At 43.2% G+C, this 26,194-nt stretch overlaps 1 protein-coding gene across 2 annotated transcripts in view; it reads left to right on the top strand.

Annotated features, from left to right (window-relative positions):
• Nucleotides 1-19,897: 19,897 nt before the first annotated feature.
• LOC126194912 (suppressor of cytokine signaling 2-like) overlaps nucleotides 19,898-26,194 on the top strand; it is a 327,850-nt gene continuing 321,553 nt past the window's right edge. The window contains exons 1-2 of one of the 2 annotated variants that reach the window (XM_049933278.1): nucleotides 19,898-20,081; nucleotides 20,417-20,524. In XM_049933278.1, coding sequence (XP_049789235.1) covers nucleotides 20,507-20,524 — 18 coding nt within the window. In that variant the 5' untranslated portion in view covers nucleotides 19,898-20,081; nucleotides 20,417-20,506. The remainder of the gene's footprint in view (nucleotides 20,082-20,416; nucleotides 20,525-26,194) is intronic. The other variant, XM_049933283.1, reaches the window with a different exon arrangement.

Below are 26,194 nucleotides of genomic sequence, written 5' to 3'. Positions count from 1 at the left end.
ATGTGGTGCTACAGAAGAATGCTGAAGGTAAGGTGGGTAGATCACGTAACTAATGAGGAGGTATTGAATAGGATTGGGGAGAAGAGAAGTTTGTGGCACAACTTGACTAGAAGAAGGGATCGGTTGGTAGGACATGTTTTGAGGCATCAAGGGATCACAAATTTAGCATTGGAGGGCACCGTGGAGGGTAAAAATCGTAGAGGGAGACCAAGGGATGAATACACTAAGCAGATTCAGAAGGATGTAGGTTGCAGTAGGTACTGGGAGATGAAGAAGCTTGCACAGGATAGAGTAGCATGGAGAGCTGCATCAAACCAGTCTCAGGACTGAAGACCACAGCAAATCGTAATCTTTGTCTTATCTTTACACAATCTACTGGAAATCTTCCAGTGTCTCCAGGTCTTTTGCAAGTACACAACATTCTTACACATTTGTCAAACTAAGTGTTAGCAATGGTTAAATTAGGCTCGGTGCAAAATTCTACCAGGCAGCGTATCGTTTCATACCTTTTCTCTCGTCCATGTTCTCCTACTATTTTTCCTTCTCTCCTTTTTCCTGCTATCGAATTCCAGTCATCTATCGCAAATTTTCGTCTTATTTAAGGATCTGAGAAATTCATTTCAGCTCATCATAATTCTTTAATCCTCCTCGTCATCTGTGGAGCAGGCATACAAACTTTTACTATTACAGTGGGTGCTGGTCTCGTGTCAGTCTTGCTATGATTATGCGTTGAACACGCAGCTCATAATAGATCATTCGCATTCGTATTTTCTTTTTCATTATTAGACCTACTCCGGCGTTATCTCTATTTGGTTTTGTATTTTTAACCCTGTCTTCGCCTGACGTGAATTCTTTTTTTGCTGCCACCGCACATAGCTAATTCCCACCACATCTGACTTCAATCTAAACTTCCCCCTTTTAAATTCTCTTACCCACTTAAGCTATTAAGAGATCTACCATTCCACGCTCCGACCTGTAGAACGCCAGATTTTTTTCTCCTGATGGCCGCGCGGGATTAGCCGAGCGGTCTCAGGCGCTGCAGTCATGGACTGTGCGGCTGGTCCCGGCGGAGGTTCGAGTCCGCCCTCGGGCATGGGTGTGTGTGTGTGTGTTTGTCCTTAGGATAATTTAGTTTAAGTAGTGTGTAAGCTTAGGGACTGATGACCTTGGCAGTTAAGTCCCATAAGATTTGACACACATCTTTTTCTCCTGATGACGACATCCTCCTTAGTAGTCCTCCCTCGGATATCTGAATGGTGGACTATTTTACCGTTGAGGATGTCAGCATCATTAAACTTATCAGTAGACGTTTATTGCCTCGGAAATACGGATATAATTTCCTCCTTCTTTCAGCCGTTCGCAGCACCATCATTGTAAGACCATGTTGGCTGATGGTACAAGGCCAGATCAGTCAATCACCCAGACTGTTGAACCGGCAGCTACCTCTGTGCACTAAAAATGTAAAGTCGTGTGTCATGATTTGCTGGGAGACCCCTGAAGTAAGGTTGTACCTGAACATGACTCAAACTGTTCGAATAGTTTACGCCACAGTCCCGAAATCTCGGATTTTGTTCGATCTTTTGATTGGCCTCCTGTCGAGTGACATTGTTGGTACTATCACAACGATCTTTATTAGCGTTTCTAACGAGCTATGGATTTTAATAACTAAACAAACTGTGAAACACAGAATGAAATATCTTCTAGGATGCAGGTCACGCGTAACAACGGTCATTAATAAAAAATAAAAGAGTGCAATAATGATTCTGCCAATCCTCGAACTTTCGCTCGTCATGCGATCTAGTGGCGTCTGATGGCACTGTCTCCAAGACGGGTCTTGCCGCTGTAATTCATTCTCGCGACAAAAATTAGTCTCTTTATTAAGATATATTTCGTTTGTTCGACATTTAATTCTTGATTAACAGCCTTGATTGTTTCATCTGCACGTTGCTGTCTTGTGTTCAAACTGATTAAAAGCTCGTAACGTTTTTATCTGTTATTCTAATATGTGAACAGGGATTGAATTGCTCGTTTGCAACATACACTGTAAATCATTACCACCCCTCATAAACCAATAAAATATTATACTGGAGTCAGTCAAGTAATATTATTTGGAGGACAGCATTTTCGTTTTTGTTACCTTTGCTTGGTTGAAATGGTTCAAATGGCTCTGAGCACTATGGGACTTAACATCTGAGGTCATCAGTCCCCTAGAACTTAGAACTACTTAAACCTAACTAACCTAAGGACATCAGACACATCCACGCCCGAGGCAGGATTCGAACCTGCGACCGTAGCGGATCTTTGCTTAAAAATCAGCCTAAATGTCGATATATTCATACATACCGTTACTGCATGAGAAGTCATATTGTAAATTTGTTCAAATACAATAAGAGTTTGTGCTGTGGTGGAATTTATTGCTATTTTCTCCGTTGTTTCACGAAATTATCAAATTTTAAGCAGAGCCGTAACTTATAGTTGTGGCTAGTTAGCAGTTTCATGTGCATCCCTCGCACTCGGGCCTCGCGTGTCAAATGTCACGCACCTGTTCGAACAAGCTCGATATTGCATCGAACGCTCTGGCGTATCGGGAAATCTTGAGCCTGTTCGAAAGCAAGTATCGTTTGTCCAGCCCTAACCCGAAGGGCAGGTGCAGCCGCCTAATTGAAAAGGTTTCTTTTATTCTTGGTTCACAATGGCATCTTCCCTTCGAAAAGTGTGAAAATTATGCGTTTAAGTATATCTGGTAAGTGCAGCTGATTGAATGAGCGTTGAAAGGTGGCTACACTGAGCCACAGCGCCAGAGAGTATTGTTCCGCCGCCTCCACTGGCAGTGGTTGTTGAGAACTCGTAGTAGTCAGTGCTTGTTAAGAACTCGTAGCAGAGAGTGTTTGTTGAGATGTGCTAGTAGGGAGTGCTTGCTGAGATGTGATACTGAAAAGTTCTTGTTGAGATGTGGTAATAGCGAGTCGGTGTGGAGATATATTGTAATGATTAGAGTGATTTTGGTCAATATATGAAGGTAACGAAACTTGATTTATTTTTCATTATTTAATGTCGTAAATAATGCTTCATTACAGGTTCAGTCAACAAAGCATCTGGCTTGTGTTCTGGGATTAGAGTGTAATTCTGGTTCTCTTGAGTAATTATGGTATTTCTATTTCCTTTAATTAATTCAGTATAAACGATATTTAAAATTTCTTGTGTTGTTGAAGAAGAACCGTGCCAGATGCGTACGTTGAGTCATACTTCCACACACAGAACAGTTATACTTGTGCTTTGGTTTCGTAGGTTTTATAGTTGCTGGGGACTTAATTAATTAATCGTGTTAATGAAAATTTCCATTTCATTCTTTGTTATTGTTCTATGCAGTGAGATAGCGTAATAATACTAGTCAGGGCCAACCGTTTACGAGACTTCGTAATCGAACAGACAGCTACCAAATCAAAAAATTAAAATTATTTACATTTCATTTAATTAAGCCCCCATGTAGCGTGTGTAGTGTGGTGTTACGTTCGTGTTGTATGATGATGATGATGATGATGATGATGAAAGAAGGGAGAAGGTGAAACCTGGTGGCAGCAGATTTACTACTCCTTTCGAAAAGCACAAGGTGGCTACTGAGCTCAAAGTGCCCATCCAACGTACTGACATCATCAACAATGTCACATGTCCTCATTTTATAATAGTCTGTGGAGAGGTTTGGAATTTAATCCAGGAGAGTGACGAAAAGTTTAGTGATCAGTAACTTCGGGCCACCACCTGTTCTCCCCTTTGTAAAAGGTAAAGCATCCAACAGCATATGGGGTACTCAAGCGGTTACCAATCCAAGTACAGGCCACAGTCAAAGTTGTTTAACTTCAGTGGCCTGACGAGAATTGGTGCATTCAATGAGGCAAGGCCACAGGCGCCTTCGATGTCTTTGCACCACAGCCCCCCCCCCCCCCTGCATCCCCCCCTCGCAATTTCCATGGTTGGGTCGAGGGGAGTATAACCAAGTATATAACTGGGCCGAATATAGCACAATGAAATAGCTGAACGGCCACTGAGGTGGACATTCAGGGTACTGGAAACGATCTGATCTCCATTAGGGATAATGGTCGCAGAAAATTTATGAACCACTCTTGTAGACGTTTGGAGCTTACTAAAAATGCTTGTGTGCATGACATCTGGAACATCTGTGTGTTTGACCATGTCAGTCTCCCGTACGCACAGATATGAAGGCTGCAACCACACAAGCTAAATGACTATCCTAATCTCTCAACTGAAGACATGAAGTCTGAGTAAGAGTCCGCGATCATTTATCGCGCTTTATGTTGCGTGAAGATCGTAACTTTAATTGCATCAGCAACAAGTGAGCACTTGTGTATGGGACGTACATGTGTCGGAATATGGCGTATCTGAAGAAACGCACATAAAGTTGAAACTAATGATGGTAATAGATGAAACTAGTTATTACTGCGATAAAAATTGAGATTTTCAAGGAACATTGTAATTAAAAACCTTACTTCATCAGACCTCGAGTGTACACGCCAGTCAGTAATAGCAGGGTAACAGGGCTACAAGGCCATTTTGCTACTGCGGATCGTCTACATCAGGGGCAAGCATACATCCAGGGGCAAACTATTATTCTCTTTTGATTGACAGGTCCTTACCCTATTGTTCTGCTAAGTGGATTATCACCCCCTGGGGATAATCCATCCTTCTGATATTAATTAGCTTGGTTGGTTGGTTTGTTGGAGGAAGGAGACCAGACAGCGAGGTCATCGGTCTCATCAGATTAGGGAAGGATGGGGAAGGAAGTCGGCCGTGCCCTTTGAAAGGAACCATCCCGGCATTTGCCTGGAGCGATTTAGGGAAATCACGGAAAACCTAAATCAGGATGGCCGGACGCGGGATTGAACCGTCGTCCTCCCGAATGCGAGTCCAGTGTCTAACCACTGCGCCACCTCGCTCGGTCTGATATTAATTACTGCACTATCTGCAGAGATGTAGCATTGTCAAAAATAATGTACAAGTGGTTGAAAGATGTTTGGGTGATAGAAATGAATGCACCCTGACGGATTCAGATCTCCTCCAGACTGCAGTACCTGGATGTAGTTCGGAAACGCACTGCAATGCAGTAGCAAAATCCTTGTCCTTCTTCCAGTTGCCATATGATGTAGTTTTCCTGATTTTCCCAATAAGAAACACCACTGTAACTGCTCGTACAGTCTTTTCTACCACCTCGTGTTGCCGGAGAAAGTTTCGCTTGGCACTGTACTTCCACATTGCAAACGATTGACAGAGCTATCACAATATGTTCTTATTTCCACTGAGTGGTCAAAACATGGCCCTATCGCATTAATTAATTCAGCTCACCGTGTTTCCCCATGGGATGCAGGACGTCTTAGATATAGAGCTCTCCAACTTCCGCTCAATTCTGACTTAAATTGGATTGAAACTTCCTGGCAGATTAAAACTGTGTGCCAGACCGAAACTCGAACTCGGGACCTTTGCCTTTCGCGGGCAAATGCTCTACCAACTGAGCTACCCAAGCACGACTCACGCCCCGTCCTCACAGCTTTACTTCTGAAACTTCCTGGCAGATCAAAACTGTGTGCCCGACCGAGACTCGAACTCGGGACCTTTGCCTTTCGCGGGCAAGTGCTCTACCAACTGAGCTACCGAAGCACGACTCACGCCCGGTACTCACAGCTTTACTTCTGCCCGCGAAAGGCAAAGGTCCCGAGTTCGAGTCTCGGTCGGGCACACAGTTTTAGTCTGCCAGGAAGTTTCATATCAGCGCACACTCCGCTGCAGAGTGAAAATCTCATTCTGGAAACATCCCCCAGGCTGTGGCTAAGCCATGTCTCCACAATATCCTTTCTTTCAGGAGGGCTAGTTCTGCAAGGTTCGCAGGAGAGCTTCTGTAAAGTTTGGAAGGTAGGAGACGAGATACTGGCAGAAGTAAAGCTGTAAGTACCGGGCGTGAGTCGTGCTTCGGTAGCTCAGTTGGTAGAGCACTTGCCCGCGAAAGGCAAAGGTCCCGAGTTCGAGTCTCGGTCGGGCACACAGTTTTAGTCTGCCAGGAAGTTTCATATCAGCGCACACTCCGCTGCAGAGTGAAAATCTCATTCTGTAAGCTTTACTTCTGCCAGTACCTCGTCTCCTACCTTCCAAAGTTCACAGAAGCTCTCCTGCGAACCTAGCACTCCTGAAAGAAGGGATATTGCGGAGACATGGCTTAGCCACAGCCTATGGGATGTTTCCAGAATGAGAATTTCACTCTGCAGCGGAGTGTGCGCTGATATCAAACTTCCTCTCAGATTAAAACTGTGTGCCGGACCGAGACTCGAACCCGGGCTAAGCCATGTCTCCGCAATATCCTTTCTTCCAGGAGTGCTAGTTCTACGAAGTTCACAGGAGAGCTTTTGTAAAGTTTGGAAGGTATGAGACGAGGTAATGGCAGAAGTAAAGCTGTGAGGACGGGGCGTGAGTCGTGCTTCGGTAGCTCAGTTGGTTATAGCACTTGCCCGCGAAAGGCAAAGGTCCCGAGTTCGAGTGTCGGTCCGGCACGCAGTTTTAATCCGCCAGGAAGTTTCATATCAGCGCACACTCCGGTGCAGAGTGAAATTCTCATTCTGTAAATTGGACTGATCACACGGACAAATCTGCAGGGAGGGCGAGACAGAGACTGAGGAAGAGTTACAAGATGCAGAGGGACTGTTTCAATCCATGGTGGCGTTTTGCTGTATGGGGTCCTTGGCAGATAGGTTTGGAAAAGGTGACTCGCTTCAAAAATGGTTCAAATGGCTCTGAGCACTATGGGACTCAACTGCTGAGGTCATTAGTCCCCTAGAACTTAGAACTAGTTAAACCTAACTAACCTAAGGACATCACACACAACCATGCCCGAGGCAGGATTCGAACCTGCGACCGTAGCGGTCTCGCGGTTCCAGACTGCAGCGCCAGAACCGCGCGGCCACTTCGGCCGGCTGACTCGCTTCCAGTAATGAGAGTACCACAAATATGATTCACCGGTGGCTGTAAGAGTAAGTTTACAGAAGACTTTGTTAGCACTGAAGTTGCTGTTCCTTGGTAAATGAACAAGATATAAAATGTATTCTAATAAATAAGAAAGAAAATAATACTGCCGTACTCTCTTCAGCTTCTTTTCTGTCGCCTCGTTGTCTCTGTAGAGCTGTACCATGAGAAGCAAGGAGAGGATGTTGGTTGGTGGCCGGTATCCTCGTCCTATAACACAAGCTGCACGCAATTAATAACTGGGTTCCATATTCATAAACAAAGAGCTACTTAACTTAAGTTTCTATGTGCTGTGGTACAAGCTCTCTTCTGTATTGTCCACGTAGCCTCCATGCAGTTGAAGTAGAAGTCCGCTATGTTCACTACGAGGTTGCTACGCGCTGCCTGTCTCTGTTCTGAGGGCTGTCTGCGGCTCAGTCTCACAAGGGGAGGCCGCCAATTGTGAAATTCAGATTCGATTCATATTGTGCATAATAAAAGCTCATGGCCAGAGGTGTAATGTGGCAAAGCACCAAGATGCACTTCTCAGCCGTTGTCGAGAAAATCGACAGTTAAAAGAAACCGTTGCGGTGAAATTCTACGATAAGTAATTTTCTACAGCGCCGTGGCGCAGCGGTAAGCGCTTGGGTTCGTAATCCGAAGGTCTCCGGATCGAATCTCGCCCCATGTACCTCTTTTTTTTATTATTTGTTTTTTGTAATTCAAATGTATACACACAAACACACACACACACACATATATATATATATATATATATATATATATATATATATATATATATATATATATGATTGATCATGACGGTTCAGCTGCGATGCGATTACTGTTACGAAGGAGGCTTTCAAGATACACCAACGCATCTTTCAATTGTTGTTTCGCCACTTCACTGTGTATAGAATCTTCTTCGATCACAGCACTTTCATGCGAAGGGCCCGGATCGCTCCCCAATTGTGCCGCCTCCTTGTTTCCGTTTGTTTAACAGGGTGTACCAAAGCTCTCACGTACGCACTAATTTTCGACGATGTTATAAGTTGCGCTAGGGACCGCATCTACCTTCTTTCGAAGTTAGCAGGCAACTACGCTGTTATGCGGGGGCTCGTTTCGGCCCATTCAACATCTATCCTTCAAGTGTAACGAGCGAGTAACGGAGTTTATATTTCATACTTGCCACAGCAAATTTGTGTTCATGGGGTCTCTATTCTAATTCGAACGTTTGACTTACACTATACGTATTCGTTTCGGAATATCGTTTCTACGTCTTCCGTTAACTATATGTGGTAAACATTATGAAGACAATTAATAACATTTTTGAAATACAACTTTGTTTGCGGAAAACATAATGATGTTCAAAGTCGCCAGTTTTTCCACGACAAACGACTTTCAACAACTTATTATATGCATAATTGTTGCAACTGATTGCCGGGAATTATATATATATATATATATATATATATATATATATATATATGTGTGTGTGTGTGTGTGTGTGTGTGTGTGTGTATACACATTTGAATTACAAAAAACAAATAATAAAAAAAAGTTACATGGCGCGAGATTCGATCCGGCGACCTTTGGATTACTAACCCGAGAAAATTATCAATCGTAGAGAGTATTTCACCGCAACGGTTTCTTTTAACTGTCGATTTTCTCGACAATGCTTGAGAAGTGCATCTTGGTGCTTTGCCACATTACACCTCTGGCCATGGGCTTTTATTATGCGCAGTATGAATCGAATCAGAATTTCACAATTGGCGGCCTCCCCTTGTCAGTGGCACGCTGGAACTCCACGGCGTACAAACTCAGACTAACCGACGTAACAGGCTCAAACTAAGCGGCTAACTGACTGGCTAACTGGCCCTCCGGTCCGCTGCCGCGATCGTAAGTACTGGCGGCTGAGAGGGCGTTGGAGTCGTTTCCAGCGAGTATTGTCGTTGGCCTCTGTCAACACTCACGTAACCGCTGTGGCCGCATGCTGCGCTGGCGCCAGCGCATGTCAGCACAAAAACACACCACATTCGTTTTTCTCCGACACAATTTTCAGTGTCTGGAACAAGTTTTTACACATCTCCTCCCAACATTGTTTGTTTCTATCCGACTGCTATAATCCAAAACTTCCAAATTAGGAGGACGATGTTTTACTTCAATAATGAAATGATCTACGTCGAAACTCATTATTGCAACAGCAAAGAGCACTAAAGTCTTTGAAATGACGCAGAAAATGCACGTGATTCGACAATCACAAAGCGCTAACAGACGACAATTGCAGCACAGCCACGCCAGGCGGCAACTGTTCACCCCTGCCCTCTGCTACCACGCTGCCAGATCGCCACGTGTGGAAAGGGACGAACGCGGATGAATCGCCGCGGCCAGACGCGGGGACCGGTGGATGTGTGCACAACGGTCAGATCACCAGTGTGTAAGAACTTATGGGAACTGCGTGTTACGAAGAGCGCGACTGCGCCGCCAGGCTGATTCGCACGATTAAATCGCCAGTGTGTGAGCGCGTTCACAGTGGCACCGACAACTGGTGCCGGACGCCGTCGCCAGAGATCGTCCGATAACATCGGCCGACGGTGCATCCGACCTGCTTTGACAGTTTTCGGCGGCGTCAAGAAGGTTAGGTTATGTTAAAATCTATTCTACCTCTTAAGGCGAAACACATACCACGACGAATCTGACACTGGAGGTAGTGCTGCATTGCGTATTTTTCTATCAAAATAATGCCGAATTGATGCGAACGAGCTACACCTGTCTTGAAAATAACGATCGAGTACTGCACACTCTGTTCTCAGTTATCGTAATAACCAGAAAAGTTCTATGGGTATGACTCGTGGTGACCTTGAAAAGCAAGTCACAAACACTATGTTTCGTTGTATTTATTTAAAGTGCTGCAGAATTACGTTAATTAGCCATCAATGACTGTCACATTATACGTGTTAAAGACGAGAGTAAGGCTTAGCATAAGATACTCTGAACACCTAAAACACTGAACAGTGGAAATACATACCATACACCACATTTGCAGACTACTTCATGTAGCAGAATCACCACCCTCCTGGCATTAAAACGTCATTAAGCAGTAAATAATTTGTAGACAGCTAATGTCAAACTACCGCAACCCAAAAAACCTCCACTACAGTAACTATAAGCATAAGATACGCCACCATTCTCACATGCACAGTGTAAGTAGGCTGTTTAGGTTTTTTTTTATTGGTAACGCCACCTCTGTATAGAAAATCACTGGCTGTGCGGTGTGCAGTCTGTGGCTGCTTTGCATTGTTGTAATACTCGCCATTGTAGTGTTAGGCAGCTGGCTGTGAACAGCGCATAGCGTTGGGCAGTTGGAGGTGAGCCGCCAGCAGTGGTGGATGTGGGGAGAGAGATGGCGGAGTTTTGTAATTTGTCATGAACTGCTATATATATGATGATATCAAGGTAAATACATTGTTTGTTCTCTATTAATATCTTTCATTTGCTAACTATCCCTATCAGTAGTTAGTGCCTTCCATAGTTTGTATCTTTTATTTAGCTGGCAGTAGTGGCGCTCGCTGTATTGCAGTAGCTTGAGCAGCGAAGATTTTTGTGAGGTAAGTGATTTGTGAAAGGTATAGTTTAATGTTAGTCAGGGCCATTCTTTTGTAGGGAATCTTGAAAGTCAGATTGCGTTGCGCTAAAAAAATATTGTGTGTCAGGTTAAGCACAGTCTTGTAAAATTGTTCAAAAAGGGGACGTTTCATATGTCGACCCTTAGCCTAGGATACCTCACTGGAATCTTCTGATTTTTTCTTGTAGTTTGTGTAATTAGTGTAGATTTTGTTTATTGCTAGCGCGTAATTGTAGAGAGAATCTCCTTTGCAGTTGTAGTTTTTCATTGTTGTACAGTAAAACAGTTGTGGCATGCATGTAGATTTGCACCAAGTATTTCGCAGCTGCAATTAACTAGATATTATTTTCAGTGTTATGTTAATGTGTTCTCTTATTTTTGCTCTTCAAATCGTGTTTTTCTGTGTTGTCGTGTGAAATATTGTGACAATAATGGCGTGTGAAAAACGTAACACTAGGCTCCAAAGTAAATTGAGAAATGACAGCGAAGACGAAAGCAGTGTGTTAGCGCCACCGTGTAATGAATTAACTAATATTCAAAGTAGTAATTTGGTAACTGTGCATAGGGAAATGGAGCGGGTGGCAAACAATGGCGTAGACAGTGAAACAAATAGTGAGCAGGGAAGCATTATCGATCGATCGGTCGGCGACAGCTCGCCTCAGGAATCCGAAATGACAGGAAACAATCTCGGAAATGCTGTGGATTCAGGATTTGGGTCCTCACCGTTTTCTCAAATAAGTCAAGACACATTTTCTGCTTGTCAAAATGTGAATGTTGCCGGTGCAACTTCACTGCCGAAAAGCACTGAGGAATGTGTTTAAGACACCAGTGCATTGTTATTACAATTAATGCAACAAATGGGACAAAAGCTTGAAAAATTAGACACAATGGAACAAAATCTTCAAAAGTTAGTCACAACGCTCGAACAAAATCAGAAACAAATGGGACAAAATCTTCAAAAGTTAGACACAATGGAACAACACCAGAGACAAACACAGCAACAGTTAGACGCAATGGAACAAAATCTTCAAAAGTTAGACACCACGCTTGAACAAACACGTGAAGATTTAACTACTGAGTTACATAACATTGAATCGAAATGTCAAAAAGTCTGCAATGACGTAAAAACACAAATTTGTGAGCATTTCCAACCTATTTTTTCGCGTCATGAAAATGCATTACAGAATCATGAAGCAGCCATAAAAGAACTGCAAACTATTGTTCATGAAAATCACGACACCCTGCAAGCTAAAATTGATTCAGTTGCATCTACCGATTCGGTTACGCAACTTGCAAAAACTCAAGAAAACTTAAAGGACACAGTAGATACGATTTCAACACAAATGGACTGTCTGAAACTTGGTTCAGAAAAACACACTGAGGAAATAAGTACACTATCAGAGAAAGTAGTTGAACTTTCGGATCAGCTAAATAATTTATCTACGAAGGTAGATGATAATCTGAATGACACAGAAGAGTGCGAACAAATTAGGAAATTCAAACAAAATCAAAATCAATTCAATACACAGTACAAAAGAGGAATCCGCGAAGTACAAGATCAGCTGACACAGGTAATAGAAGAATTACGTATTTCAGAGGACACTCGCGCCCCAATACGGGAAGAGGGACATAGAAATACGGAAAAGCCGCAACATAATAACACAGGGTATTTCGGAAGTTATGAAAGAAATTGGCAATGTGCACCGAATTTTGAGATGGAACCGCCGACACGACCTAACAATGACCGATATGCTACTCGTCGACACAATGATTTTTACTATAAGCTGTTAAAAAAAAAAAAAGGCAGACACCTGCGCCGGCTGGCTCCGAGAAAAACAACATACACGCTAACCTTGAGAAAAATTCCAGTATTCTTTAACGACGTATACCGCATGATAATTGCATTGTTCAAACTCTGAGTACTATGAAGAGTAAAGAATTGCACCGCATTTCACATGTAAAACCGTTTATTGAAAGATAATCTGCTTTTTAACTTAGTCTTTGCTATAAAACTTTTCACTCCACGCTACTGGTACAATTTGTCACTCTGAGAAACTGTTAACATGCAACAATGTTTGAAGTTAAATATCCTGTCAAGAACCAAGAGAATTTATTTCAACAGAAATTACGAATGCATTGTTATAGTGAACAGACGACATAGTGTTGTTATTTGTACATTCTTGCTTGTTAGTTGCACGATTACGTAACGACTATCAGGCTTACATACTTAGGACACATACTGGTACTGCTAATGAGATTCTAATGCAACATTTTGGTTTACTTGAAAATACATTCTGGATTTAAAGTACTTTCAGTGAGATACCAGATGACACAGTGGTTAGTTTATGTGACAGCTACACGATTTTATCACGACGCTACTAATGAGTGACAGTTTACAATGTTGCTTTTGCGCTGTTATCTGTTTTATATCTGCACAGTTTTTCTGTATTATTCTGAAAAGGAAAACATGTTTTAGTAGTAACTTTTGTGGTATAGCTACAATGAGACAACCTTTTTCGTAGCACAACAATACGTTACATTATAGTACCTTCTTGATCACGGTAAGATACGTAATAACTACGATATCTATACACAAAGCATTTCACTTTTGTTTTATCATGAGGTAAGTACATTGACTTCTGCAGAACTTAGCTTTCGGAGGACGATAAATACGACACTTCCACAGAATTATCTTACAGCAAGACGCACATTTAGCGCTACAGGACACGCATTTGAGAGATTAATTTTGTACTTATGCCATTTATTTTTCAAGATTTTTTTATTACAAAGAAAGTTTTCCGTGATACATTTCATTCCATTGCTGTAATCTGTAACACCTGAGGGTATAATTACATTAATCCTCAGGGGGGTACACGCTTACTTTGTGTACCATGTGTGTGGCAACCACAAGGAACCCTAGCTAATATGCTATTTGCTTATACAACTTTACACATCGGTACCATATTTCTCCAACACATAAATTACACAGATATCTGATTATTTGACAGAGAAATAAACATTCTTTTTACTACGTCAGTGACAGATGTTTACGCAATTACACAGTTGGATAACTTCACACTTACGAAATTGTATGTTGTTTGTACTTTGTGAACTGTTCATATTTTTTCAGAACCATTGTGATACTATGAGAGCTTTGAATGATATATTTGGTAAGGGAGCATGATTTTAAAGTACGTTTGAGGTAGATGACACTTTTGACATGAGCAGAGAATTTTTTTGTAAGTTTTGATATTATTGGAGGAAGCTACGACGATTTTGAGAGTTGACTGAGGTGTTATGATGTTATTTTTACGACGACTATGTGTATTATGTTGTTGCGGTATGTTTATGATCAATAAGCTGATGCTATATAAGGAATGTGATTACGTGTTTATATGTACATGAATAATGAATAGAAGTTAGGGACTATGGTTTGTGAAAAAGGTTGTTGGAAACTAAGAATCGTACTTTAAGAGTTATGAAATGTGTGTATATGCGTGAATGTATCACAATGCTGGCGAAAATTTTTTGGACGCTGTTATATTTATAGGATTTTGTTTCTACAGATTTGTAACCCAGATTCTTGACCTGTGAAATATTTTTATATGAGACTGTCACTGTAGCGGAAACTGGTGTCGTAAATATTTCCATACGAAAGTTAAGTGACCACCTGCACGTAATGCGTTGTGAGCGGCCAGGTGTGCCAGCCGCCTTGAGAAAAAGCCATTAGTGTGTGGCGCAGGTGGTAGGAAAAAAAAAAGGGGGAGGCCATTATCCTCGCTATTGACATTCGTTTGTAGAAAGCATCGTAAATACGACACGCTAATAATAGCTTGGAAACATTCTTACATCTGCACACCTGATTAGGACAAGTGTCTATCTACGAGAATTGAGAGAAATGCCATATGGCTTGCTTTATGTATTTATTTACTCATTTTGTTTAATATCTAGTTTCTAGCTGCACTGCAGCACTGGTTAAAATAAAATTTTATAGATGTACTAATATAAATATTTTCTGTCTCCAGATCCAGTAAATAATAGTTTTGTGATATATTTCCAAAAAATGAGGGAGCATAAAAAGACATTTCCCTTCACAGGAATTGCATAAACAATTTCTTTACGATTTGGTAACTTATCTGCTAGTGTAAGTTCTCGTGATACTGCAGTAAAACAAACCCTGTCCTTTCCTTTTGTGTTATCCCACTATGTGTTTGTGTACCCTTGTGTATTTGTTTTCTTCCTGTCTCTGTGTAGTTTCATAGAATTTTTTTCTTCTTCTAATACTAAGCTACATTCACTATGATGAGGAATACTGTTATCCTCAAATATAATTGGCATTAATAATATGTTATTTACCTTGTAAATATGCTTAGACATTATTTATTTTGTTTTATTTTAATGCTCATGTGTGAAGTTGATATTCCAAAAGTTATTATGTATGTACTTATGTCATTATTTTTGTAACACTGATGTGTATGTTAGTTCGATTCTTTTGTAAAGCCTGTATTACAAATGTTCTCTGTATTGTTATGTTCTTTAATGATGTATTTTGTACCTTTGTAATTGTATTCTTATGTTATAAAATTGTAATTGACACCAGTTCATCAAATTAAGCAACTTGTAAGTTACATTTCACTGCACACGTTTTTGTTGGTCATAGTATATGGACAATATGTGAGAAGTAGGGACTGATAGTGTTTGCACGTGTGTTAATAATTCAGCAAGGGACTGGATAACAGCATTGCTGGTTCTAAGGACAATTCCAAAAACTTTGTGAGTGCACAAGTGGTGGTTATGGACTTGCTATATTATCCGCAAGACTCTTCAATGGTGATTGTGCACCTGCACAGTCACAACAGATGGCTGCTGGCCATCTCTACAAGGACTGCAGTGGGTCTGCACCTCTGGTGGCCAACCAGTACCGTAATCTCTACAAGGACTACAGTGGGTCTGCGTCTTTGCTGACTCACCAGTACCATTATTTCTACAAGGACTGCAGTGGGTCTGCGCCTCTGGTGGCCCACCAATACCGTAATCTCTACCAGGACTACAGTGGGTCTGCTCTGTGATGACCTACCCACCAATACTCTTCAAAATTTCGACTGACTCTGCTGTGGGTTTACTCTGTTGTGGCCCATTACCTGTCTGCATGTAGAGTCAGCACTGTCTTTTCGTTGGAAGGACAACAATACTTCTTCAATACTGCATGGAAATCCACTACTTCCGTGTGTATTTTCTTTTACTGCTCAGACTTTGAGAAAAAGACTGATATTTTACTGTGATGAACGATTAGGACTGTCTTTATGGACTGTGAGAAAATTTTAGCTTTTGACCAACATTGTATCAATAAGTGTGTGCATTTGATTTCTTTGTTATTGTAATTATGAAAAATTTTTTCAAATCTGTATTGGGCACTGCCCAAACCAATTTGCAAAATTTGTTGTGGGGAGCATGGGGGCTATGTAAGTAGGCTGTTTAGGTTTTTTTTATTGGTAACGCCACCTCTGCATAGAAAATCACTGGCTGTGCGGTGTGCAGTCTGTGGCTGCTTTGCATTGTTGTAATACTCGCCATTGTAGTGTTAGGCAGCTGGCTGTGAACAGCGCATAGCGTTGGGCAGTTGGAGGTGAGCCGCCAGCAGTGGTGGATGTGGGGAGAGAGATGGCGGAGTTTTGTAATTTGTCATGAACTGTTATATATATGATGATATCAAGGTAAATACATTGTTTGTTCTCTATTAATATCTTTCATTTGCTAACTATCCCTATCAGTAGTTAGTGCCTTCCATAGTTTGTATCTTTTATTTAGCTGGCAGTAGTGGCGCTCGCTGTATTGCAGTAGCTTGAGCAGCGAAGATTTTTGTGAGGTAAGTGATTTGTGAAAGGTATAGTTTAATGTTAGTCAGGGCCATTCTTTTGTAGGGAATCTTGAAAGTCAGATTGCGTTGCGCTAAAAAAATATTGTGTGTCAGGTTAAGCACAGTCTAGTAAAATTGTTCAAAAAGGGGACGTTTCAACAGATTATTTTCTGACGTTATAATTTACGCCTAAAATTTCCAATAAAGATTTTGCCAACTTGTGGTTTCGAATTAACGTGCGTTTTCAGTCTATATATTCCGAACTATATGCCGATCACGATATTTCCTGCCTCAGGCTTCCATAAACTTATTCTTTCCTGGAACAAATTTGTCAGTTTCTCGCATCCATATTTCGTGGATGAGAACGTCGGGCGGTTTGACCGAAGAAAACAGACTGATTAGAATTTCAGCGATCGTCGTCCGAAGTCTCTACGTTCAGGCGATGGGATTGGTTACAGTGTGGCGTCGCACGTAATGGCGTGCTGATTTGGAAAGGTCGCCCGTCTTCGGCCGATGTCGGTCGTCGGCGGAATCCACCGATATCTGTCGAGTCGGTATATGGATGCCGATGTTGAAGAAGATGTGTACCACCCGTGGGTGATTGCAAAGGCGATCGACGGCGACGGACAGCGGCCAATTGCACTGACGTTTTCAAAACACGTGACGTCACGCCTCGGCGCGGGAGCGCGCGGACACGGAATTTAGCGGCAGTCAGTAGCGAGCCAGTGGGTGTGTCGGACCTTCCATCGAGCTACAGACCCCCTTGAAGATGTCCCCCGCAGACGGGGACGAAACGTTGGGAATCGACACAGAATTCATCAACCGAGCACGGCATAACAGCACGGATTATTATACTGGACATTACATTTCCGGCCGTGAAAGTCTACATTTTAGTATAAGTGATTTAAATTGCTTCACTATTCCGAGGATATCTGCTTCTAAGTTACTAATGTTGGCAGCTGTTCATGATTAGAATTCTGCAATATTTACTTCGTCTTCTTTTGTGAAGGCATTTCGGAAGGCTGTGTTAAGCAAGTCTGCTTTCGCAGCACCGTCTTCGATAGTATCTCCATTGCTATTGCGCAGATCGTAGCAAACTGTGACACCCCGCTCCTCTTTATCGAGCATCGAACACTGGATTTCTAATTATTTTCAGCCATAATGGCTATGTTTGTGAACCGTGCCGGCCGAAGTGGCCGTGCGGTTAAAGGCGCTGCAGTCTGGAACCGCAAGACCGCTACGGTCGCAGGTTCGAATCCTGCCTCGGGCATGGATGTTTGTGATGTCCTTAGGTTAGTTAGGTTTAACTAGTTCTAAGTTCTAGGGGACTAATGACCTCAGCAGTTGAGTCCCATAGTGCTGAGAGCCATTTGAGCCATTTGTGAACCGAGACTGTGTGGGATAATTATTTATTTCAAGTTTCTGCTACCAGTCACTTTTTATTTTATGGTTAGTCTAACATAACGCAACGCGTTTCGAACATGTCCTGTTCATCTTCAGGAGTTTATACATACATACATACCTACATACATACATAGAGAAATGTTACTTAAAAATAAACAGTCTTAAACTAGATTAGTCTAGAACACTTTGTCCATTGTTTTTACTGTACCTGTGGTGTGGCATTTGAGGGGAAGGAGGGGGCCAGTGTATGGCTAGAAATCGAAATCAGTGATGTCTTCTGCTGGTTTCCTTCATGTGGTTGACTATGTACGTATATCACATCCGTATAGGATGCATATAGATTTGCATCAGTTGTGTGTTACGAAAATAGTGTCATCAACTGTCATATAAAGGCCTTTCACACTATTTTCGTAACACATAACTGATGCAAATCTATATGCATCCTATGCAGGCTGTGATATACACAGTCAACCACAAAGAAGAAAACCAGCAGAAGACATCACTGATTTCGATTTCTAGCCATACATTGCCCCCCTCCTTCCCCTCAAATGCCACACCACAGGTACAGTAAAAACAGTGGACAAAGTGTTCTAGATTAATCTAGTTTAAGACTGTTTATTTTTAAGTAACATCTGTCTATGTATGTAGATATGTACGAGGTGTGGCTAGAAAAAAACCGGACTAGTACTGGTGAAACAATAAAACGAATGCAATAAGGCTGAAAGTCGCGTGGCCTGTCACGTGACTCTCGCTCCGCTACTGCTCGAGTTTCATCTGCCTCCTGCACTCAGTCTGCCCGTGGCGTCTGTTTTAAGTAGTTGACGTTCGTTTTGTCTGTGCGTCGGAAAATGTTGAGTGTACAGAAAGAACAGCGTGTTAACATCAAATTTTGTTTCAAACTAGGAAAATCTGCAAGTGAAACGTTTGTAATGTTACAACAAGTGTACGGCGATGATTGTTTATCGCGAACACAAGTGTTTGAGTGGTTTAAACGATTTAAAGATGGCCGCGAAGACACCAGTGATGACACTCGCACTGGCAGACCATTGTCAGCAAAAACTGATGCAAACATTGAAAAAATCGGTAAACTTGTTCGACAAGATCGCCGTTTAACAATCAGAGCAGTGTCTGAGTTAACAGGAGTTGACAAGGAAAGTGTCGAACAGTCTGCCAGTGCGAGTGTCATCACTGGTGTCTTCGCGGCCATCTTTAAATCGTTTAAACCACTCAAACACTTGTGTTCGCGATAAACAATCATCGCCGTACACTTGTTGTAACATTACAAACGTTTCACTTGCAGATTTTCCTAGTTTGAAACAAAATTTGATGTTAACACGCTGTTCTTTCTCTACACTCAACATTTTCCGACGCACAGACAAAACGTCAACTACTTAAAACCGACGCCACGGGCAGACTGAGTGCAGGAGGCAGATGAAACTCGAGCAGAAGGCGGAGCGAGAGTCACGTGACAGGCCACGCGACTTTCAGCCTTATTGCATTCGTTTTATTGTTTCACCAGTACTAGTCCGTTTTTTTTTCTAGCCACACCTCGTATGTACGTATAAACTCCTGAAGATCAACAGAACATGTTCGAAACGCTTTGCGTTATGTTAGATTGCGCATAAAATAAAAAGTGACTGGTAGCAGAAACTTGAAATAAATAATCAGTGGATTCCTGTCTGAGCCACATGAGGCCACCGATCCCATAAAGTGCACCCCACGAATCTTATCCTCGAACAGCCCGGAAAGTTCGTTAGTGGGGTTCGTGCAGAGCGCCTTCCTAACTCGGAGTCGCCGACTCGGCTAGGGCGCCGACGCACCTACAGACGCCGGCAGCACAGCCGCCTCGGGCGTCGCGCGGGTATTACGGCGGAGCGCCGGCGGCGGGGAGGCGGCAAGGGGGCAGTGGCCCGGCGCGTGGTGGGGGGCGGCCGGCGCGGGAATCGAGCTCGCCTCCGCCGCAGCTGTGAGCGGCAGCCGCCGCCGGCGGGCCCTCAGTGCCACACCAGCGGCCGAGCAGCCGACACACGCCGTGCGCGCTCCGCGACTGATAACAACAGACCGCGTGTCGCCGCGGAGACCGTTCAATCTGCCGCGCGCGAGTGCCGCGACCGTCAACCGTTTCCTCCGGCCGACTATGCAAAGCTTCGTGAATGCTTCACGCAATAACTAACTTGGATATACCAGAACGCTGTGAGTAGAAGCAGTAGTCACAAAACCTAGCATCGCCTTCTCACACGCCGGCCGGCGTGAACACAACACACGAAACCCGAGCCTTACGAGGTCGCCTTAACGAGGCGAGGTGCCCGGCAACGTAAACCGCCACTTAACCGCTCCCCACCCGATGACAAATAATAGTCTAGCACACACTGTTTACAAACACGGGCGAAATTTGTACACACAGTGGTATATGTCACCCCGCTAAGAATAAAAAACATTGTCCGGAAACTGAGTGTATCTGAAATTCGGATGTACCATTCCTCAGTCGATAACACCTTGAAATCGGTCATTTTTCTTCTGTATTGCAGATATTGTTTTACGCTAAAACTTGTGAGAAGGACTGACAGCAAGTCTGCTACGAGGAAGTTTATGGAATAAAACTCATAAAACACGCCGGGATGATCGAGTGTGAACTGGTATGTTGATCAACGTTTGTAATTTAGTGTAACGAATGTACATTCCACTTATTTGTTTAACAGACTTCTTTTCGAATAGCCCACGCATTACTACAGAACAGAGCGTTCTTTTCATTCATGAAGTTTTACTTTTACGCTAATAAAAGTGATAAAACTGTCAAAGTTGTGTAACCATTACCCATAATGGAAAGAGTCATATAAATTTCTGTTGTTCGCATCACTGCAAAAGTAAGTTACGTACATTCGCTCTGCTGTCTTTATTGAGGGACGGGATTGAGGTATTCATTCAGTCTCAATCGTCTACAAATGAAATCTTTTCTCTATTTTTCTAGCTCTTCAGTTTAAATTTGATGCATTTGCTTGACTCGCTTATAGAACCTGCAGTCCTGTGGACGAGTAATGCTTTAAAAAAAATATAAAAAAAGATATGAGTACCCTTGCATTTCACGTTTTCATTTCCATCTTTAAAACTCTTCTAGAATCACTAGAGTCACTCACAACAATTTAAATCTATTAAGTTCTCCAAGATTCTTGAGCATTGTGAGCTTGTTTGTACACCAGTCGCTTGTGTTTTGATTTGACAACACGGATCTTGACTGATCAGCTGTTTGGCATCGCAGTTTACAAACACTGATTTCACGCTAAAGCAGGAAACAGATTATCTTCCACCAAAACAAACAACCATACAGCAGTAACTTACTCTATTTATTAATTCTCATAATTTGATTTTATATTCTTTTTAAGGCATGCATATTGTTTACAGTTTTGTTTGCATATATTGATTTTTAGTTTTTTTTTCTTTCCACGTGATTCTCCAACGTGTACGGAAGTCATTTCACCCGTTAACAGATGGTATTAACTCTCCTATTTCTTTCTGCTTTCGCAATAATTTTGCCTTTGCACGAGGAACTATACGATGGAGATGATAATAGTCAACTTGTTTACGGGCGATCCTAGCTAGGCCACTTTGTTTACAAAATGCTTTAGCTGACATCAGCCAGCATGTCACCAGTTGAAATGTGCTGTTTTCCCTCTCGTACGTCGAGTATTGGTTTCTTGATTAATTGCTTTTCACGCTCGTAAACTAAGAATGGGGTCACGTGTCACGATTGATGCTATTTAAAGCCCGACAACCACCGTTAGTAAACAACATGCCGTCAGCGAATCCTCACGCAAGTTTTCAAAAGATTTGAAACAAATAAACGTTGTACGAAGTGACAAGCATGTATGTACCGCACAAGAGTGATACTACGAGTAATATTTAAGTTTTTTACGGCTTCTTCGGACATTCGTTCTATTATTTACATTTCTACCAGTCCACCTGCACTGTAAGCTATTTCCGTGACTGCCTGTTTGAAATATAAATAAAACACTACATAAACATTGCATTTAAGCTTAACGCATTGACTGCTTACAAACTTTCGTTCGAAGCACTGACTGTGTTAAGTTCGAATGCAGTGCTCTCGAAGAAAATACTTGCAGGCTTCCCAGTTGCAGCGTACTTGAGTTAAACACAGATGCCCCCCACCCCCTGATGATGAAGCAAAGTGTCCGAAACTTACTGTAAATAAAAAAAGTTAAAAGCAGCTACTTATGTTGTGGTTTTGTATCTACTAGTCTAGTTCCGCTTGACAGACACCGTTTCTTTAAATCGTGATATCTGATTATGTAAATCACCTATATACTTGATTTGTGATTGTATTCTTGACTTTTCAGAAACCGCTGTATACACTTCATACTTTTAGGGGAATTTACTGCAAAGTCTTTTATGAATGGTGGGCTCCATGTGGTTCCCAAGTCGTGCAGCGACCGTAAACCATAAAATTACCAAATATGCAGCAACCAGTCGCAAAATCATGTTTTATTTATTCACTTTTGCAAATCGATTTCAACTGATTAACAGCCATTTAGGTTTTCCGTGATTTCCCTAAATCGCTCCAGGCATATGCCGGGATGGTTCCTTTGAAAGGGCACGGCCGAATTCCTTCCCCGTCCTTCCCTAATCCGATGAGACCGATGACCTCGCTATCTGGTCTCCTACCCCAAAAAACCCAACCCAACCAACTCAGAGTGATTAGAAATTTAACGACGTTTTAATAAAGAAGGCTTCGCGCTTTGATTTGAAAGCGTTGCTAAGCATACAACGTATTGTGGAATTGGGTTATCACTGGTTTCTGTACCGATCTTTATTGTAAAGCCAAACTGTAAGTGCCGGCCTGTGTGGCCGTGCGGTTCTAGGCGCTTCAGTCCGGAACCGCGAGACCGCTACGGTCGCAGTTTCGAATCCTGCCTAGGGCATGGATGTGTGTGATGTCCTTAGGTTAGTTAGGTTTAAGTAGTTCTAAGTTCTAGGGGACTGATGACCTTAAACGTTGTAGTGGACTGTTAAGGCAGCCAGTCCACAGTGAAGTAGCCGAAAGGGCACGCGTCAACTCACGCCGTCCGGCGTTAAGTCTGGAACAGGATTCGTAATGAATGTGATAAAGAAAAGAACGTAGCTACTAGAACACTTAACTTTTGTATCGTCCTTTAGTATACAGCATTCTTGATGATACAAGTGAGACTATCTTGAGATACATGCAGTGGTACAAATGGCGCCTTGCTAGGTCGTAGCCATTAACTTAGCTGAAGGCTATTCTGTCTCTCGGCAAATGAGAGAAAGGCTTCGTCAGTGTAGTCGCTAGCAACGTCGTCGTACAACTGGGGCGAGTGCTAGTACATCTCTCGAGACCTGCCTTGTGATGGCGCTCGGTCTGCGATCCTGACAGTGGCGACACGCGGGTCCGACATGTACTAATGGACCGCGGCCGATTTAAGCTACCACCTAGCAAGTGTGGTGTCTGGCTGTGACACCACAGACGTTAAGTCCCGTAGTGCTCAGGGCCATTTGAACCATTTTGAACCAAACTGTAAGTAGCTACAATCATAATCGTCGTCAGGCGTTGGTTTACGTTTTTTAAATGCGTCCTTAGAAGGATCTTCCTGTCTTAAAAATCGTTTCACCGTTGATTTAAAACACGATCACGTTTAAATCTTGTGGCTAGGGCCTCCCTTCGGGTAGACCGTTCGCCTGATGCAAGTCTTTTGAGTTGACATCACTTCGGCGACTTGCGCGTCGATGGGGATGGGATGATGGTGAGAACACGACACCCAGCCCCTGGGCGGAGAAAATCTCCGACCCAGCCGGGAATCGAATCCGGGCCCCTTGGCATGACATTCCATCGCCCTGACCACTCATCTACCGGGGCGGACACGTATAAGTTCCACAATACGGTTAATCTTCACAATTGTGGTAATCAATCATCTCGTACTATGCACACTCCGGTTCCAGACGCAACCTTTCTTCGTATCAGGGGCCATTAACGACCTTGACTTCCGGAAGGCGTTCGATACAGTTCCGCACTGTCGCCTGGTAAACAAAGTAAGAGCCTACGGAATATCAGACCAGCTGTGTGGCTGGATTGAAGAGTTTTTAGCAAACAGAACACAGCATGTTGTCAATGGAGAGACGTCTACAGACGTTAAAGTAACCTCTGGTGTGCCACAGGGGAGTGTTATGGGACCATTGCTTTTCAAATTTTATACATAAATGACCTAGTAGATAGTGTCGGAAGTTCCATGTGGCTTTTCGCGGATGCTGCTGTAGTATACAGAGAAGTTGCAGCATTAGAAAATTGTAGCGAAATGCAGGAAGATCTGCAGCGGATAGGCACTTGGTGCAGGGAGTGGCAACTGACCCTTAACATAGACAAACGTAATGTATTGCGAATACATAGAAAGAAGGATCCTTTATTGTATGATTATATGATAGTGGAACAAACACTGGTAGCACTTACTTCTGTAAAATATCTGGGAGTATGCGTGCGGAACGATTTGAAGTGGAATGATCATATAAAATTAATTGTTGGTAAGGCGGGTGGCAGGTTGAGATTCATTGAGAGAGTCCTTAGAAAATGTAGTCCATCAACAAAGGAGGTTGCTTACAAAAAACACTCGTTCGACCTATACTTGAGTATTGCTCATCAGTGTGGGATCCGTACCAGATCGGGTTGACAGAGGAGATAGAGAAGATCCAACGGAGAGCAGCGCGCTTCGTTACAGGGTTATTTGGTAACCGCGATAGCGTTACGGAGATGTTAAGCGAACTCAAGTGGCAGACTCTGCAAGAGAGGCGCTCTGCATCGCGGTGTAGCTTGCTGTCCAGGTTTCGAGAGGGTGCGTTTCTGGATGAGGTATCGAATATATTGCTTCCCCCTACTTATACATCCCGAGGAGATCACGAATGTAAAATTAGAGAGATTAGAGGGCGCACGGAGGCTTTCCGGCGGTCGTTCTTCTCGCGAACCTTAAACCACTGGAACAGGAAAGGGAGTAATGACAGTGGCACGTAAAGTGCGCTCCGCCACACACCGTTGGGTGACTTGCGAAGTATAAATGTAGATGTAGATGTAAAGTAACAATAAGAGCAATAAATCACTCACAGAGTAATGACTACCGCAGCACCACACACTGATACACCGCGTACGTTTTCAGCAGTTGCAAAGCGCCAGGAAAACTCGAATAACCACAGAGAAGACACGATCTAAATATCGCCAACGTCAAAAGCGTGCGAAACATTTCCGCCCAAAGCAGCGTCGCCTAATGAAAGAGACGCACGGCGAGGAGGGGGAGGGGCGGGTGAAAGGGTGAAATCCAATTTGCCTGTCTCCTCTTTACAGTCCGAAACATGCTACGGCAACTCCATGTTCTTTAACATTATACAGATGCGATTTTTATCAATGACTTTTCTATCATTTCACGTTAAAAATAAAATAGCCTGAGAGAATTTAATTTATATCAGTACGTGTTTAAGCATGCCAGCTGCCCTTGAGAACCACCTGTGGTACGCATACCACCGTTGGGTAACCCTGCAATAGGCCGTCTCGTGATGCAGCGTCTGCGAGTAGAGTTTACCGAGTTGCGACACGAAAGGAACAGAAAAATTAAAAGGCATTATCAGTGGGGTGGACTCGCAAATCCTATTTTGTACAGGTCGTGCTTTCCAGGCTGCGCTGTCCAAGAAGACGTTCAGCAGCAGCAGCCAGCCAATAGCCGACACTGCGTTGTCGGCACTAGCCGCCCAGCTGTATCTGTGCTGCAACACGATGCAAATAAAGCTGTAGTAAAAACGAGAAAGGCGAAACAAGAAAACACCTTGTTTTTCTCGCACCTCGAGTCGCTTCTCGGAAGGGAAAGATTAACGGACACACCGGCTTGCCCGGTTTCGATTAAAGCAAATTCCCGGAACGCGCGCGGAGCTTACGTAACAGTTCCGCCTCGTCCCGGCTGCACGCACGCGTGGGGCAGCCGGGACCAGTTTGTACGCGCGCCGCGCCGCGCCGCGCCGGCCTTGCGCTGCGGTCAGCTTTCGGTGCGAAGAGGTGACAGGGCAGAATCGACACGGCGCCGACCGGACCACGCGCTGGCTGTGGTTATACCTGGCGTACCGAGGGCGCTCGGCCGCGCCGACGGTACCGTTTTTGACGGAGCAGTTCTGCTCGCTCGCTACCTGCGTTCTTGCTCTTCTCTCTCTCTCTCCCTCTCTCTATCTCTTCTCCCCTTATACTTGCCCGCTGCAGTCTCAACACCGTTCTCGTCGTCGCGGTGCTGTTGGCATTCCCGGTATTGTGT

The sequence above is a fragment of the Schistocerca nitens genome, chromosome 7 (genome assembly GCF_023898315.1).
Source record: "Schistocerca nitens isolate TAMUIC-IGC-003100 chromosome 7, iqSchNite1.1, whole genome shotgun sequence".
NCBI lineage: Eukaryota > Metazoa > Arthropoda > Insecta > Orthoptera > Acrididae > Schistocerca > Schistocerca nitens.
This window is presented reverse-complemented; position numbering and strand designations above follow the sequence as displayed.